This window comes from Mustelus asterias, chromosome 13 (genome assembly GCF_964213995.1).
Source record: "Mustelus asterias chromosome 13, sMusAst1.hap1.1, whole genome shotgun sequence".
NCBI lineage: Eukaryota > Metazoa > Chordata > Chondrichthyes > Carcharhiniformes > Triakidae > Mustelus > Mustelus asterias.
In genome coordinates this window covers 106,170,184-106,188,527 of record NC_135813.1, presented here as the reverse complement: position 1 = coordinate 106,188,527, position 18,344 = coordinate 106,170,184, and the positions used below count along the sequence as shown (strand labels likewise).

Here is an 18,344-nt window from a genome sequence, read left to right as displayed (position 1 = left end):
ACTTTCTGAAACAAATCAGTACATGGCTGTTGGAGGCTAACCCCCGGACCTGATGACCTGCATCCTCAGGCTTTAAGAGAGATGGTGGATACATTGGTTTTGATCTTCCAGAATTCCTGAAATTCCAGAACAGTTTCCAAGAAGCACATCTACCTCTTTCATGGACATGCGGCCTCGGCAAATGGCAGCAACGGTCAAGTAACGGTCATGGTGAGGGTCACAGGCGGCCATCATGTTTTTAGCATCAAACATCTGTTGAGTAAGTTCAGGTACAGCGAGGGCATGGTACTGCTGATTACCACAGCTGGTTAGAGGAGCAAAACCTGTCATAAAGAAATGCAGACGAGGAAAGGGGACCATGTTTACTGCTAGTTTAGGCAGGTCAGCATTGAGCTGCCCTGGGAAATACAGGCAGGTTGTTACACCACTCAATGCGGCGGAAGTGTTCCACCTTAGGAGGAACAGTAAAAAAGAATATTTTTTTGAATCGTCAGAGACAGGGAAATGTTTGTACTCAACAGGAACATGGGTGTCCTTGTACATGACTCTCAGAAAGTTAACAGAATTAGGAAGGCAAATGGCATGCTGGCTTTTGTTAGGAACTAAAATTATATAGGGCGTTGGCAAAGCCACACCTGGAGTGCTGTGTACAGCTTTGGTCTCCTCTCCTAAGGAAGGATAATATTTGCCCATGGCAGAAGATGACAAAGGCTCCATAGACTGATTCCTAAATTGAGGGATTATCCAATAAAGAGGGAGTCTACGCCTATATTCCCTAGGATTTAGAAAAATAAAGGTGAAATTTGGAGGGATCTTGACAGGATCACTGCTGAGAAATTGGTTCCCCTGGAATCGAGAACACGGCGTCACAGTTTTACAAGAAGAGATCGGCCAATTTAGGACTGGGATGAGGAGAAATTTCTTCAATCAAAGGGTTGTGAATCTTTAGGATTCTACTCCGGAGAACTGTGGTTGTTCAGTCATTGGGTACGTTCAAGAGAGATATTGATAGATTTTTGGGTACTAAGGGATACAAGGCATTTTGCAGGAGGGAGAAGATGAGCCATGATCTTGTTTAATGATGGGGCAGGCTGGAAATGCCAAATGCCCTGTTTCTTATGAGACTCGTGGGTCCTACCGAGAGACGACAAAATACCGAATTCAAATCAACTTAAATCACCTATCATAACTGAACAAAGAACAATACAGCACAGGAACAGGCCCTTCGGCCCTCCAAGCCCATGCCGCTCCCTGGTCCAAACTAGACCATTCTTTTGTATCCCTCCATTCCGACTCCGTTCATATGGCTATCTAGATAAGTCTTAAATGTTCCCAGTGTGTCCGCCTCCACTACCTTGCCTGGCAGCGCATTCCAGGCCCCCACCATCTCTGTGTAAAATATGTCCTTCTGATATCTGTGTTAAACCTCCCCCCCTTCACCTTGAACCTATGACCCCTCGTGAACATCACCACCGACCTGGGGAAAAGCTTCCCACCGTTCACCCTATCTATGCCTTTCATAATTTTATACACCTCTATTAAGTCTCCCCTCATCCTCCGTCTTTCCAGGGAGAACAACCCCAGTTTACCCAATCTCTCCTCATAACTAAGCCCCTCCATACCAGGCAACATCCTGGTAAACCTCCTCTGTACTCTCTCCAAAGCCTCCACGTCCTTCTGGTAGTGTGGCGACCAGAACTGGACGCAGTATTCCAAATGCGGCCGAACCAACGTTCTATACATCTGCAATATCAGACCCCAACTTTTATACTCTATGCCCCGTCCTATAAAGGCAAGCATGCCATATGCCTTCTTCACCACCTTCTCCACCACTGAAGTCCCATGATGGTAGCCTGGGCTCCATCACTGAAGCGTTACGCATTCGCTGAGGAGATTTATTCCAATCTGCACCTCAGTTGATGTTGCAGATGAGCTAAGACCAAAATTTTACAAAGTTGGAGAGAGAGAAGAAATTGGAGAGCATGAAGAATATAGCCTCACCTTCTAGAAACCAACGAAAGAGTTGCATTGATGATTTATGGTCATTTTGTGAGTTTGAACCATCTATTCTCTTCAGACCCAGGACAAATGTGGAAAGAAGAATGTCAAAAATAAATTCTGCTTTTCATTTAAATAAGCAAGCACTGAATCTCTCAGTTACTCAGAATATTGGATTGGTTAGATTATCAGTGTTTTTGCTTAACCAGTCGCCTTTTTAAAAGTCAGGATTATAGTTGAACATCATTATTTCCTATGGACAAAGAAGATCAATTTGATTAAATTTGTTTTCACTGTGCACAGTTCGATTTCCGGCTTGGGTCACTGTCTGTGTGGAGTTTGCATGTCCTTCCCATGTCTGCGTGGGTTTCCTCCGGTTTCCTCCTACATTCTGAAAGACGTGCTGGTTAGGCGTATTGACCCGAACAGGCGCCGGAGTGTGGCGACTAGGGGAATTTCACAGTAACTTCATTGCAGTGTTAATGTAAGCCTTGTGACTAATAAATAAACATTACTTTACTTTATTTCCCTCATCTTCAAGAATTGGAGTTTCTAATCCACTTACAAAGTCTTTGCGGTTATTAGTAGAAAATGCTTGTTCCAGTGCCGATCCATGTTGAAATTTATTGAAGTGTAAAACAAATTTTTATGTTTCTGCTTCTCGCTTGTCTCCTTAAAGCATCAGCCAATGAACTTCTCCATCACTTTTGGGGAGGCAGTGGCGTAGTGGTATTGTGCTGCACTATCTGGAATTTAAAATGTCTACTGATGACCATGAAACCATTGTCGATTGTCGGAAAAACCCATCTGGTTCACTAATGTCCTTTAGGGAAGGACATTTGTTGTCCTTACCCGGTCTGGCCCACATGTGATTCCAGACCCACAGCAATGTGTGGTTGACTTTTAATTGTCCTCCGGGATGGGCAATAAATGCTGGCCCAGCCAGCGACACCCACACCCCTTAAGCAAATAAAAAACACTTTTAGTAATCTGCCTTCAGTGGAATGGAAAGCATGTGCATTTGATGCAAAATTGTGAAGAATATTCCAAAAGCGAAACTGCTGGAAAATCTCAGCAGGTCTGACAGCATCTGTAGGAAAGAAAAGAGCTGCTATTTCGAGTCCAAATGACCCTTTGTCAGAGCCTTTGTGAAGAATATTCATTTGTCAGAAGTTAAATATCCATAAGTGGATTTCCGATAACATCTAGAATAAGACGAGTAATAATAAAAACCATTTATATGCTACATTTTTGCAGTAACTTTGACAGAGTAGTAGTGATGTTACTCTCCTGTAAAATAATTAGTCCTGTACAACATATTGCTACTTCAGTGAAGTAGTTTTGCTCTAAGTAGGACAGTGGAAGGTTGGGAAATAATTGGGCCTCTTCTTTTTCCACCATGTCAGGTGCTGGGCCTATCTCAAGGGAGTGTGAGTGATATGCTTTCTCGACCTAAGCCATGGAGTAAGTTAACTCAGAAAGGTCGCGAGCCTTTCATCCGCATGCAACTGTGGCTTATTGATAAACTAGGCCAGAGTACCCAATCTGCCCAACCTATACAAGGTAAGAGATTGTATTTTTGTGCTTTTTGCATTAGTTGTACTTAGAAACCAGAAGTGTACAGTTACTCGATCATTCATCCACATATGGTAGGTACATAATGAATACTCTCCCCAATTCACCAAGGCTGCTTCGACAGCACCTTCCAAACCTGCGACCTATATTACCTATAAGGACAAGGACAGCAGCACCTTTGGGACACCACCAACTGCAAGTTCCCCTCAAGTCACGCACCATCCTGACTTGGAACTATTTTGCCATTCCTTCACTGTCACTAGGTCAGAATCCGGGAACTCCCTGGAGTGGGTGTTCCTTTAACTGCAGGGGTTCAAGAAAGCATCACAACATCACATTCTCAAGGGCAGTTGGGGATGGGCAATAAATGCTGGCCTTGCCAGCGACACCCACATCCCCCATGATTAAAATGAAAATACCACTGTGACACTGGCTGTCTTGTCTGGAGACAATACACATCTTTTTAGCCTGTCTTGATGCTCTCTCCACTCCCATTGTTTTGTTTCTTAAAGACTGGATTAGTTGTAAGTATTCGCATTCCAACCATTATTCATGTAAATTGAGTCTGTGTCTTATAAGTTCTGTTTGTGAACAGAATTCCCACTCACCTGAAGAAGGGGCTCAGAGCCTCGAAAGCTTGTGTGGCTTTTGCTACCAAATAAACCTGTTGGACTTTAACCTGGTGTTGTTAAACTTCTTACTGTGTTTACCCCAGTCCAACGCCGGCATCTCCACATCAACACAATTTTCAGGCAGGACCAGTTGTTTCTCTTGCAAAGGTTTCATTGATTTTCTGGAGCGATATCCTGATTCCCTGTGGCTTGGAAGCTAAACATTTGTGCAATCTATCTTTCCAAGTGGTATGACTAAAATTGACCCACATGTTTCTGCTGTTACATTCTCAATAGAAATGTTGTGGCAAAATAACAAAATGTTGCTCCAAAGTTTAGGAGGCTTCATTACAAAATATATTATTTACCATTTTAAGAACACAAGAGAACCAGCTTACATTGTAGTTAAACAGTACAGTAATCAGTCGTAAATATCCTTGGGGACTTAATTGACATTCTGATTTTTTTCTATGAAGTAAACAGTAAATTCCGCAGTAAAAAGTCTCCTGACATTTCCAGCAAGCCTCCCTTTATTGCACAATCCTTTATTGTTTCCCAGGCACATTTCAAAACTGACTCGAATAGGACAAGAAAACCATTTTCAGATACCGTTTTCTTTTGACTTCAGAATTAAATATAATTGACTTTTAGCAATAAGAATGCTCACGGGGAATACCTGATTTAACATGGGTTTCACCGTATGGTTTCCCACATTAAAGCTAGTCATTTTTAACATGTAACATCAATTAGAACACGCTCAGATTTGCACTGTGTCTGTTAAGTCCAGAGATCAACTGGATGTCACCTACGATTACTCTCAAAAACGGACTCACGTAAAGCATTCAAAGTTTTTCGAATATAGGACCAAACATCTTTTGATTAAAAATTTAAAAGTAACAATAAATTTCTAATCCTTCCTTAATAACTACACCATTTTTTAAAAATAATGTTTTTATTATGTTATTAAACTGGAAGGGGTGCAAAAAAGATTTGCAAGGATGTTACCCTGACTGGAAGATTTGATTTATAAGGAGAGGCTGGATGGGCCGGGTCCTTTTCCCCTGGAGCGTAGGAGGATGAGGGGTGACCTTGTAGCGGTTTATAAAATCATGATGGGCATAAATAAGGTGAAAAGCCAAAGTCTTTTCTCCAGGGTAGGGGAGTCCTAAACTAGAGGGCAGAGTTTTAAGGTGAGAAGGGAAAGATTAAATTGACCTGAGGGGCAACTTTTTCACACAGAGGGTGGTGCGTGTATGGAATGAGCTGCCAGAGGAGGTGGTAGAGGCGGGTACAATCACAACATTTAAAAGACAATTGGACAGGTACGTGGATAGGAAAAGTTTAGAAGGATATGGACCAAACGCAGGCAAATGGAAACCTGGTCAGCCTGGATGAGTTGGGCCAAAGGATCTATTTCCATGCTGCATATCTCTATGACTCTACTGAGAATTTTCAACTTTATATTCAGTACGATATGCAACAAATTCCCAGAATTCAGCGCAGCACAGAACAATCATCATTTCATGTATATACATGGAGAAGACCAGCAAAGATCAATACAAATAATTGAAAGAATCAGACACCATCATCTCTGCCCTTGCAGTCAGCGCTTCTTTTTGTATGGGATATTGCAAAGATACGAGGAAGAGAGTGTGGGGAATCAGGAAAACAGGATAAGGCCACAGAAACATGGCATTCTGCTGCACCCTCTTTCCTGGAGCAACAGAATAGAAACTTGAAACTCAAAGATCTTTCAACCATGCTCAGGCGTGCACCTCCCCCACCCTCCTACTAACCAGAAGCGCCAACGGCAAGAAAAAGATGTTCATGCCATTCCAGGATATGTAGTCTGCCTGCGCCACCATAGGTTAAGCACAGGATTTCTTAGACCCAGAATTACTAGTTTAAAAAAAAAAGAGAAACACTACACCAATGCTTTGATTTGATTTATTATTGTCACATGTATCGGTATACAGTGAAAATTATTGTCTCTTGCGTGCTATACAGACAAAGCATACCATTCCTAGAGTATTTAGGGGAGAAAGAAAGGGAGTGCAGAATGTAGTGTTACAGTCATAGCTAGAGTGTAGAGAAAGATCAACTTAGTGCAAGGTAGGTCCATGACAGCAGCAGGGAAGAAGCTGTTCTTGAGTCCATTGGTACGTGACCTTGGACTTTTACATCTTTTTCCTGATGGATGAAGGTGGACGAGAGTATGTCTGGGGTGCACAGGATCCTTGGTAACGCTGGCTGCTTTTCCAAGGCAATGGGAAATTTTACTGGAGGGCGTTCCTCACCTAAAATGAGGACTTACGGCCGTACCAACCACCTTTACATCTGTCCACCACCCTACTGTGGCACTACTCAACTTTTCGATAATGAAAGCAAAGTATATTGCAAAAGAATGCACTCCTTCTGTGCAAATGCAAGGATTACAACAAATAAAAATAAAACAACTTGATATGTATCGTACGACCTTTAAAACATACAACTCATTTGGAGCATTCCTGGACAAGAAAGAATAGGGGCCCTGACCAGAGAACCAAGGTGCCTGACCCCTCCCAACGCCAAAGTACACCAGCGGAAAAGCCATTGGCAAGGATATGAAAGATAGTGATCCCGTGTTTACAGGATTACAGGCAAGGGAAAAGAAAAAAGATCCCAAGCCTCTGTGCTCAACACATGCCCTTAGCAGGGTAAAAGACAACATCACATAATCAGGAGTAAAATCACAAGGGGGCAAAGTTCAGGATTGAAGATGAACTGCATCCACGGAGTTAGAAAAGGCCAGAGCCATGACTGGATCATTGAGGAACAACCAGGACTCGAGGTGCCCAGCCCTCACATCGAGGTTCTCAAAATCAGCCGGGAATCTGACCGCAGATCTTCCTCTTCCCGGGGTGACTGGCTCATCAGACAATCCTCATCTGGCCAGCTCCTCTCAACTTAAATCGGATGTTCAACACACCATGATGTAAGATTTCCAAGGATCGAAAGTGAGCCTTCACCAAGGAATTCTCCCTCTTGACTGAAAGGATTCTCATCTCCGCATTATTCATTCTTTGTAAGATATCTTGCACAGTGAGCACTCATAGCCCGTGCCGCGGAGCAGAATACATCTTCCACGCTTTCGATCATAAAAGCTGTCTTCATCTAGACGCCATCAACCCGTGAAGCCGGCTTGCTCACCAGCGACGCTGCCATTCTCAACCGGGCCCCAACCAAGTCAGCTCCGACTGCGTCACATGATGATTCCTTCCATTTAATTTGGCTCCCCCAGTCAAAAAGGCTAACCAAGATCTTCCACAAACATTGCACAGATTTTATATATATATTGGATCAATTAATTACAGGTCATGAATCAGGATAAAAAGAAAAGATTAAAAGATGAATAGCGCTAGAGGTTGTGAGACAGCAGCCGCTCCCACACCAATTTTTAAAGTAGACAAAATCTTGACTTGTAAAATCAGCTCCACTGACACACCTGCTGAGCTCCTAACATTGTGGCAGGAGGCAATACACCAGCCACCATATAGGGAAAGTTAAATAGGTGTCCTAGAAACAATGCTTAATGCAAATGAAAGTAAGGGGCATAACGCCTGGTTGAAGCCCCATTTAGAGATTAGTTTGCCTTGAGGTAGCCAGTGCCTGTGCAGATTGCACTCGAGGCAAAACTAGTTCTTGGACTCATCATTCTACAACATACAAGGTCAATTCCGTTCTATAGTTACAGTCGCATGAGGAGCAGGAGTCCTCCTGATAAATCCCACACCTAATCTGATCTCTCCCACATTCAATTCCCAATCATAATCTCCTGAACACAAATTCCCTGATTTAGGAGCAGCGCTCCGAAAGCTTGTGCTACCAAATAAACCTGTTGGACTTTAACCTGGTGTTGTGAGATTTTTTTACTGTGTCCAATCCAGTCCAATGCCGGCATCTCCACATCACAAACTCCTGATCCACAGACCTGTGGGCCACTATGACGGTAGCAGCTCCATGGTCTTGTGGTGCTCCTTGTTGGCACCATTATAATTGGCTCAGTGCCGGCTAGCCTTGGACCTCAGCATTTCATTGCAAGGATCGTAACTTGTGCCGCCACCCCTCACACTACTGAATAGATGTACCTAAATTCCTAGGCCTATATATTGTGATGGATATTTTTTGAACAGAAGGTTCAGTAGATATAAGCAAAAGCTTATCGTTATATCTTTCATCGTACATTTTGTCGAGATTGACTTGTTTGACATAATTCTTTTATTTTCTCTGACTTAATTGAAACAGCAAATAATACAGTCCCGGCCAGGTATTCACCATCACCTCCGCCCAGCCCCACTGACTGTGAGAAGAGTCAGCAGGAACCTGTTAGCGCAACTCTGGAAAGCACTAAAGAGAACCAGCAACCAGAGAGCCAATCAGCTTCCCACTCACTGAGTGGTAAGAGCCTGTCCAATGGCCAATCACCTACAGGCATCCAGGAAATGGTAGCCATGTCCTCCGAGTTGGACACTTATGCCATCACCAAGAAGGTTAAAGAAGTATTAACAGACAACAACTTGGGTATGGTATATTTCCCAATAACCTATTATAATATAGCTTATCTGCAAAATTGTATTTTTCTATTATGTGAAGTATGGTGAATTGTCATATTCATTATGCCAGTTTATGGAAAAGAATATTTTTTAAATTCTGAAATAATAGTATTTTCATTATTCTAAGCCTTGACTACTTTGAGGAAACGAGGAAGTGCAAGTGTGGAGTTTGAAAATCCAACCGTATATAAACCTTGGTGTCAAAGTACTTGAAGTTCCCGTGAAGGATTACTACTGAAGTTTAAAGCAGAGCAAGGATTCTGAGGGGAAAAGTTTGGAATTAATAAGAATTGGCTGATAGGTGTCAGGGAAATTGGAGAATGGGGAGCCCCTTTAGTGTCCAGTTTATTTATGTTCATCAATTTGATTCAGAAGTTCAATGCAAAATGATTGAATTCGCTGGCACAACTTCTTCAAGCTCGGAGGTTCAGTCTCAGGATGCAGCTTGGGAATGATTAAAAATTATATTAGCCTTGGCTCAGTGGCAGTGTTCTATCTGAGTCAGTTGATAGCTTCAAGTCTCAGTCCAGAGATTTGAGCCATTATCTAAACTGACATTTCAGGATGGAGGGGATGCCACACTGTCAGAGGTGCCGTCTTCCATTTCTGAGCATTACTTAGGAAAGACATGAAGGCTTTGGAAGAGTACAGAAGGGCGTTATTAGAATGGTTCAGGGGGTGAGGATTAATAGTTAAACGGATAGACTGAAGGTGCTGATATTGTTCTTCTTAGAACAGAGAGGAGGTCTGATATGAGTATTTACAATCATGAAGGATTTAGGTAGAATAAAGGGAAAGTGGTTCCAGTGACTGAAAGCTCACATTATGGGCAGGCGATGGCCTAGTGGTATTATCACTAAACTATTAATCCAGAAACATTAATGTTCTGAGGATCCTGGTTCGAATCCCGCCACAACAGATGGTGGAATTTGAATTCAAGGAAAAATACCTGGAATTAAGAATCTACCGATGACCATGAAACCATTGTCGATTGTTGGAAAAACCCATTTGGTTCACTAACGCCCTTTTTAGAGAAGGAAATGTGCCGTCCTTACCTGGTCTGGCCTACATGTGACTCCAGAGCCACAGCAATGTGATTGACTCTCAACTGCCTTCCAAGGGCAACTGGGGATGGACAATAAATGCTGGACCAGCCAGCGACGCCCATGTCCCGCAAATGAATAAAAATTGCTCAATAACCAGAGGGCGTAGGTCTTAAGGCAATTGGCAGAAGAACCAGCGACAACATGAGGAAAATATGTTTTACTCAACAAGTGATTAGGATTTGGAATACACTGCCAGAGAGCGTGATGGATGCAGATTCTATAGTAGCCTTCAAAAAGGATAAATACTTGAAGGAGAAAACACTGTAGGGATGTGGGGATGGAGTTGCGAAGTGGGACTAATTGGATTGCTTTTTGAAGAGTCAGCGCAGACTTGATGGGCCAGGTGGCCCCAGTCTATGCAATACTGTTCTATAATTCTATGTGACATTAAACTGAGGCCTCACACACCCACCTGAGATGGCAGATAAGATCCTATGGCACTACTCAAAGTAGAGCAAGGGAGTTCTTCCAGTGTCCTGGCCAATATGTATCCCTCAGCCAACATTGCAAAAAGAGATTGTCTGGCCATTTTCTAATTGATATTTGTGAAACTTTGCAGACAAAACTGGCTGCTTCATTTTCCCCACTTCAGAACAGTGGTCACAATTCAAAAAGACTTCATTGGCTGTGAAGCACTTTATAATATCCCTCGGCCATGAAAGGCGCTTCATAAATGCAAGTTCTTTCTTTACCAAAGATTGTAGCAAAAGTTGAATAAAAAACAAATTATGTCGATCTCCATCTGCTCAGTCCTCCACTCAGATAGGGGTAAATATGGTGAAAATCTCTTTGATTTGGGAACAGATCAGATTAGCTCAATGCCTAATGGATCAGAGACAATTATCGAGAATGTGACCTCTGTCATTATCTTGCATAAGTGAGAGAAACTTCCTATTGTTAATTTTTCCGTGTAATTGTTGAATGACAAGAGTCTGATTCAATAACAAGGCTGAGCAGTATTTATCTAACTTCAGAAAGTTTCATGGAACCATAATTTTATCTGCCCAATTGACTTCCAAGCAGTGAGGACTCCTATTGTCAAAATTGTGTGTAATTCCTGTTTTGTGGTTACAGTTGTCATTTGAAAAATAATTTTTGTTATTTTTGGGGAGAAATCACTTTAGTCACAGTATATGGATATAAATAAAATTAAATGAAAGTCTTGTGGATCTTGCTGGAAAATGGGATTAGAATAGATAGGTGCTTGATGGTCGACACAGACATGATGGACCGAAGGGCCTCATTTTGTGCTGGAAAACTATGACTCAATGCATGCTTTCCATAACAGTCAAACGGACTCCATGTCACACTTTCTTCTTCACACTTTTGTTGATATCCCTATTATTGTAAGACACTGCAGACAATGTATCTTGATGGGGCAGCACGGTGGCTCAGTGCTTAGGACCGCTGCCTCGCAGCGCCAGGGACCTGGGTTCAATTCCAGCCTCGGGTCACTGTCTGTGTGGAGTCTCCACGTTCCCCCCGTGTCTGCGTAGATTTCCTCCGGGTGCTCCGGTTTCCTCCCACACTCCAAAAGCCGTGCTGGTTAGGTGATAAAAGCAAAATACTGCGGATGCTGGAATCTGAAACAAACCCAGAAAATGCTGGAAAACCTCAGCAGGTTTGACAGCATCTGTGAGGAGAGAGTAGAGCGAATGCTTCGAGTCTGGATGACCCTTCGTCAGAGCTAAGAGAGGCTCATCTAGAAGGGTCATCTAGACTCAACGTTGGTTCCATTCTCTCCCCACCGATGCTGTCAGACCTGCTGAGATTTTCCAGCCTTTTCTGTTGTTGGTACCAGTTAGGTGCATTGAGCCATGCTGAATTCTCCCTCAGTGTACCTGAACAGGCGCTGGAGTGTGGCGACTAGGGGATTTTCACAGTAATTTCATTGTAGTGTTAATGTACGCCTACTTGTGACACTAATAAATAAACTTGAAACTTGAGATGTGGAGCATGACAGGAGACTGCTAGTATATAATGCGTATTGTGTCATCCCATCTTTATTCACATACACTTTTTGCCATTATTACATCTATTTGGTCCAACATTTGTCTTGGGAAAACCATAGCCACGTACACAAACCTCTGCATGCAATAGAGAGAAAATCTTCAATGCCCATCTGTTTATGCTGTGGGCTTTAAAAGCAAACATCATGCAATCGATAATGTTAAGAAAAGATTGAACTATTTTGCATTTTCCCTCTTGACCAAATATCTGTGGCAGAGTACTTAATCTTACTGGGCAGCTCTGATTTAATCAGCTTTCAGCTCAAGTCTTTTGTCCACAAGTAGGGAACACACCAATCAACAAGGAATGAAAATTGCCAGGTATAAAGTTGAAAAAGCAATGAATTATTAAAGGTCTGTCCACAGCCAGTGATGAAATAAAATTAAGAAATTGTGCAAACTGCTTAAAATATTATTTGGCCCCTTTAACGCATTTCTCCATTAAAATGAGCATTGGCTGTTGCAAACACGTTCTGTGACAAAATAAGCCGTTGGAAGAAGGAATTAACTGAACATGTGTACAGTAACCTTTTATTGAAGAACTGCACCTATGGCTTCTCAATGTCCATGGTGGACAGAAAGCCTGAGCAGTTGTGGAGCATGGCTAGGATTGCTGTTTGTAACCTCTGTCCCCTCTATAGCCCTCTGTATAGTGATGAAAAAGCATTGACTGAGTTGACAGAAGAGACCACTGTTTTTTAGCAACTGTTTCATTAAAACGGGGTAAGCTATGAGCTCAGAAAATGCTGGGAAATCTCAGGAGGTCTGACAGCATCTGTGGAGAGAGAATAGAGCCAACAGTTCGAGTCTGTCACTCTGATGAAGGGTCATCCAGACTTGAAACGTTAGCTCTGCTCTCTCTTCACAGATGCTGTCAGACCTCCTGAAATTTTTGAGCATTTTCTGTTTGTGTTTCAGATTCCAGCATCTGCAGTGATTTGCTTTTAAGCTATGAGCTCCCAAGTTTTACTGAGATAAATTGTCTGTCTTTTTTTTTAAAAAACACAATTTGCGGCGTGTTTGCCAAGTTTTATGTTACATGTTCCAAATGGAACTTTTCACTTTGAATTTTCGTAATGTTTAATCGTTGTATTTCAGGCTGCATTCTAAATGCTTTCAGCAGCTGCATTCATTTACGTTAATGTTATATTGGAAGGGAAGTGTTGGATGAAAGACCCTGAGCTTAAATACGATTAAATCAGTTCTGCTTAGCAAGACTAAGTAACTGTGCCACGGCTATTTGGTCAAGAGGGGAAATGTAAATTAGTTCAATCTTTTCTTGAAATTATCTATATCTTGATGCTTGCTATAAAGGCCCATAATATAAACAGAATGGCCTCATCAAGTTCCTCAGTATTGCACGCAGAGCTTTGTGTGGCTATTCTATTTGCTTCTCCCCATCGCTCTTTTCTAATAATACCCCTCATGTTGTAAAACAGTGTGGTGAGCAGCACCATGTAAGATTTGCTGGTAAAAAATATGTTTTGTGGCACTCCCATCATGTTCCAGACATTTTTCATCCACACAGAAGCCTCTGTCATATTCTTAAAACGTTTTATATACACACACACATATCAAATAAACAGAAAGAAAGCCAGTCTTTCCTGATGGTTTGGGGCAGCTTCCAAACAATAGAAGTTCTCTTTAAATGATCTGATGCCTCAGTAATTAGGGACAAAGGAGCAGGAGTTGCCCACTCTGTCCGTCAAGCCTGCTCCTCCATTCATTTAGATCATGGCTGATCTTCTCCCTCGATGCCAATTTCCCACACTCCTTGATGACCTGATCGAGGTGCACAAGATTATGAGGGACACGGACAGAGTGGATAAGGAGCAGCTGTTCCCCTTAGTTGAAGGGTTAGTCACAAGGGGACATAGGTTCAAGGTGCGGGGCAGGAAGTTTAGGGAGGATGTGAGGAAAAACCTTTTTACCCAGAGGGTGGTGACGGTCTGGAATGCGCTGCCTGGGAGGGTGGTAGAGGAGGGTTGCCTCACGTCCTTTAAAAAGTACCTGATGAGCACTTGGCACGTCATAACATTCAGGGCTATGGGCCAAGTGCTGGCAGATGGGATCAGGTGGGAGATCAGGTGGTCCTAATGTGTCAATATAGACTGTAGGAATTCTATGGAGATTCTCACTGCATTTCAGTACTTTGAATTTTAGTCGGGCTTTCTTGGTTGAGGGGAGCTAGTGGTTTTGGGGTTTATAGCCAGAAATTTATTTTCTACGTATGAACTGTATCTTCTGTATGAACTAACCTAAAAAAATGCCCATTAAATATGTGTAACCTCCAACTTAGCTTGAGCAATGGTATTGGAAATCAGATTTATTTAATATATATATCCAGTGTATTTTTTAGTATGTGTTATGCCTTTTTGCGAATGGTTGTGTAACTGTTAATATTATAATTAACTGACCTTTAATTCTCTTTAGAAATGTTATTTAAAGCTGTCTGTGTGTTTTTCCTAAAGGCCAAAGGTTGTTTGGAGAGAGCATTTTAGGACTGACCCAAGGCTCTGTCTCAGACTTACTTTCTCGGCCTAAACCCTGGCACAAGCTTAGCCTGAAGGGGAGGGAACCATTTGTCCGCATGCAACTGTGGTTAAATGATCCTTTCAATGTGGAGAAATTGAGAGACATGAAGAAAATAGAGAAAAAAGGTAAACTGATTCCAGAAACTAAATTTAACTTTGTACACGGAGGAGCGAGTTCAAGTCTCAAGACTACTTTTTCTGTCTTTATTTCTAAACACATAGTGTAACGAGAATCCATTCAGGAACTAATTCCAGAGCTGGTTAGAGCCAATTTGGATGTATTCTTTTTCCCATTTGGCATTTCAACCCAATTTGTATTACTTGGGCTCACATGAACTCTCTCAAATGCCCATATGGTAATGCATTCCCATTCCTGGTGTGGGATTTTCCAGTCCCACCCACCGGGGGATCAGCAACTCCCACCCAAATCAATGGATCTTTTGCTGGTCCCATCAAATTTTCCATTGCACCCGTGACGAGTCCCGTAGTCAGCGGGACAGGAAAATGTAGGCTGTTTAGTCCTTACTGCAGATGTGCAATGTTGCCACATTGCAATGCAGTAAGTCAATCCGTGCAGCTTACCTGAAGTTGTCAGTCAGTAAAGATTCCACAGTGTCTTCCCCTCCACACTTCTTTGCATGGCTGCACCTCGGCATTGAACAAACGTGTTGGATTGTGGATTTCCCATTTCAACATGTGGAAGAGGTTGATAGGCTTTTCAATTTCTGTCGCTCACCAGAGGGACGCACGTGCAAATGGTTGAGTTTGCATCTCTTATGTCCTTTCAGTCTGTTCTGGATTGAGTTTGAAGCTATTGTTTCTGGTTGCTTAGGCTCCAAAAGCCCCCTCAAAGTCCTCATTTTTTTTGCCTTGTACTTGATTTCTCCAGGACAAAGAAGTCCCTCCAACGGTGGCACAGAGGTTAACACTGGTGCCTCACAGCTCCAGGGACCCGAGTTCAATTCCAGCCTTGGGTGACTGTGTGGAGTTTGCACATTCTCCCCGTGTCTGCGTGGGTTTCCTCCAGGCGCTCTGGTTTCCTACCACAGTCCAAAGATCTGCAGGTTAAATGGATTGACCATGCTAAATTGCCCCTTAGTTTCTTTTAAAGTTTATTTATTAGTGTCACAAGTAGGTTTACATTAACACTGCAATGCAGTTACTATGAAAATCCACTAGTCGCCACACTCTGGCGCCTGTTCGGGTAGAACTGAGGGAGAATTTAGCATGATCAATGCACCTAACCAGCACGTCTTTTGGGCTGTGGGAGGATACCAGAGCACGTGGTGGAAACCCATGCAAACACGGGAGAACGTGTAGATTCCACGCAGACAGTGACCTAAGGCCGGAATTGAACCCGGGTCCCTGGCGCTGTGAGGCAGCAGTGCTAACCACTGTACCACCGTGCCGCCTAGCAAGGTAAATATTTGTGGTGGGATTGTTGTCAGTACAGACTCGATGGGCTGAATGGTCTCCTTCTGCTCTGTAGGGATTCTATGGAGATTTTCACTGCTTCTGGTAGCTGTTATTTTTTAATACATTTCAGTACTTGAAATTTTAATTGGGCTTTCTTGGCTGAGGGGAGCTGGTGGTTTTGGGGTTTATAGCTGGAAATTTATTTTCTACGTATGAACTGTATCTTCTGTATGACTAAACCTAGAAAAAATGCAAATCAATCAGCCATATAAAAGAATCAAAACATGGGCTAGCAATGCGTTACAAGGCAGTAGTGCATTGAGAGGTTATTGATAGCAGAAAGGCCAACTCCACTGAAGTTTGTCTCAAGTGGAATCTTCACATTGTGCTGTGTTAGCTGGGAATTGCCAAGAAATTAGTATTAGCCCCGCTTTAGGGAGAGGCCCCTTCTGCCCTCCCAGATGGATGCAAAATATCCCATGGCATTATTCCGAAGGAGTACTATCCCCAGTATCCTTGGACATAGTTATCAACAACTAAGTAAAAACGGAATATCTAGTCATTATCATGGGGCTTGCTGTGCACAAACTGCCTTCTACATTTCTTGCATCACAACAGTGACTACATTTTTAAAAGTACTTCATTGGCTGTAAGTGCTTCGAGACATCCACTGGTCAAGAAAGATGCTATGTAAATGCAAGCCCAGGTTCAATTCTGGCATCGGGTCATTGTCTGTGTGAAGTTTGCACATTCTCCCCGTGTCTGCGTGGGTTTCCTCCGGGTGCTCCGGTTTCCTCCCACACTCCAAAGATGTGCAGGTTAGGTGGATTGGTCGTGCTAAATTGCCCCTAGTGTCAGGGGGATTAGCAGGATAAATATGAGGGGTTACGGGAATAGGACCTGGGTGGGATTGTGGTTGGTGCAGATTTGATGGGCCGAATGGCCTCCTGTACTTTAGGATTCTATGATTCTATGAAGTCTGACTGTCTTAAAGAGGAAAATCAGCCAGAGTTCCAGCGCCTGATTTCTCCTCCATTCTGGATGATGTCTGGCACCATCCACACCCACCAAGGAGTCAATGCCTCACGGAGAAGAAGGGAGGGGAGAATAATAACAAAAGGAGGAAAAGATTTTACTAAATTTCTGCATCAAACTTCAACTGAGTTACTGGTATCCTGAGTGTTTTTAAATGTTTAGTTGCTGTTTGAGTCAATGGATTCCGTATTTATGAGTCAGTTTTCGGTGAGTATCTTTGCAGGTTTCTCTGATCAGTGAATATGTTTGGGGTTAGATTGTCCTTTTACTGGGTGATTTGAACTGCAGGATATTGGGGTTTATTTAATAGCACGTGTTGTTTTCCTCTGGAATTGTGCACGGTCTCCAGAGAATTTCTCTTACCTGATGTTCTGCGCCTTGCTCCTCTTGTCTTTTCGTTCTTCCTTTTCCTTCCCTTTATCCTACCTTGCTTCCTAATTCTTTTTTGACTTCTCCCTGGGTCCTCTCTTCTCGCTATATTTTTTCTTTCGTGAGGCTTGACCTGCCTTGGCAAAGAAAGGCCAAGGGCTGAAGGCTGTACTTGAGATGAGGCTGCAGGGAAAATTTGGCAAACCCTTTCTTATCCGTTTCCCTCGCTTAGGCTGTGTTTGCTAATTCGATTCATTTGTTTTTTTAAATAATTTAATCAACCTCAAATGAAGAAATGCTGTCCTTTTTTTTCATAATGCCTCACAGGTGTTTGCAATTAGAAGTTTTTTCTTACAGCCGGTAGGAATTAGCAGTCGACTTTTCAAACTGTCACCCAAGGATGTTGGGGCGGGAGGAGGTGGGGGTGGGGGGTTTGGAGGGGGAGGGGGGGTTGGGGGGAGAGGGGTGGGGAGGGGAATGGGGGGGCGGGGGGTTGAGGGGAATGGGGGGAGTGGGTGGGGGGGTGGGGAGGGTTGGGGGAGTGGGTGGGGGGGTGGGGAGGGTTGGGGGAGTGTGTGGGGAGGGTTGGGGGAGTGGGTGGGGGGGTGGGGAGGGTTGGGGGAGTGGGTGGGGAGGGTTGGGGGAGTGGGTGGGGGGGTGGGGAGGGCTGGGGGAGTGGATGGGGGGGGAGGGTTGGGAGAGTGGATGGGGGGGTGGGGAGCGTTGGGGGAGTGGGTGGGGGGGTGGGGAGGGTTGGGGGAGTGGATGGAGGGGGTGGGGAGGGTTGGGGAAGCGGATGGGGGTGGTGGGGAGGGTTGGGGGTGTGGGTGGGGGGGTGGGGCCGGTTGGGGGAGGGGGTTGGGGGGGTGGGGGTTGGGGAGGGTTGGGGGAGTGGGGTGGGGGTTGGGGAGGGTTGGGGGAGTGGGGTGGGGGTTGGGGAGGGTTGGAGGAGTGGGGTGGGGATTGGGGAGGGTTGCGGGAGTGGGGTGGGGGTTGGGGAGGGTTGGGGGAGTGGGGTGGGGGTTGAGGAGGGTTGGGGGAGTGGGGTGGGGGGGGTAGGGAGGGGTGGGGGGGGTGGGGAGGGGTGGGGGGGCGGGTT

General features: G+C 43.9%; 1 protein-coding gene across 3 annotated transcripts in view; it reads left to right on the top strand.

The window, feature by feature from the left end:
* The window catches only part of cux2b (cut-like homeobox 2b), a 350,318-nt gene that overhangs the window by 317,148 nt on the left and 14,826 nt on the right, over nt 1-18,344 (top strand). For 2 of the 3 annotated variants that reach the window (XM_078227450.1, XM_078227451.1), the window contains 3 exons: nt 3,405-3,561; nt 8,469-8,744; nt 14,363-14,551. In XM_078227450.1, the coding sequence (XP_078083576.1) occupies nt 3,405-3,561; nt 8,469-8,744; nt 14,363-14,551 (622 nt within the window). The remainder of the gene's footprint in view (nt 1-3,404; nt 3,562-8,468; nt 8,745-14,362; nt 14,552-18,344) is intronic. The other variant, XM_078227452.1, reaches the window with a different exon arrangement.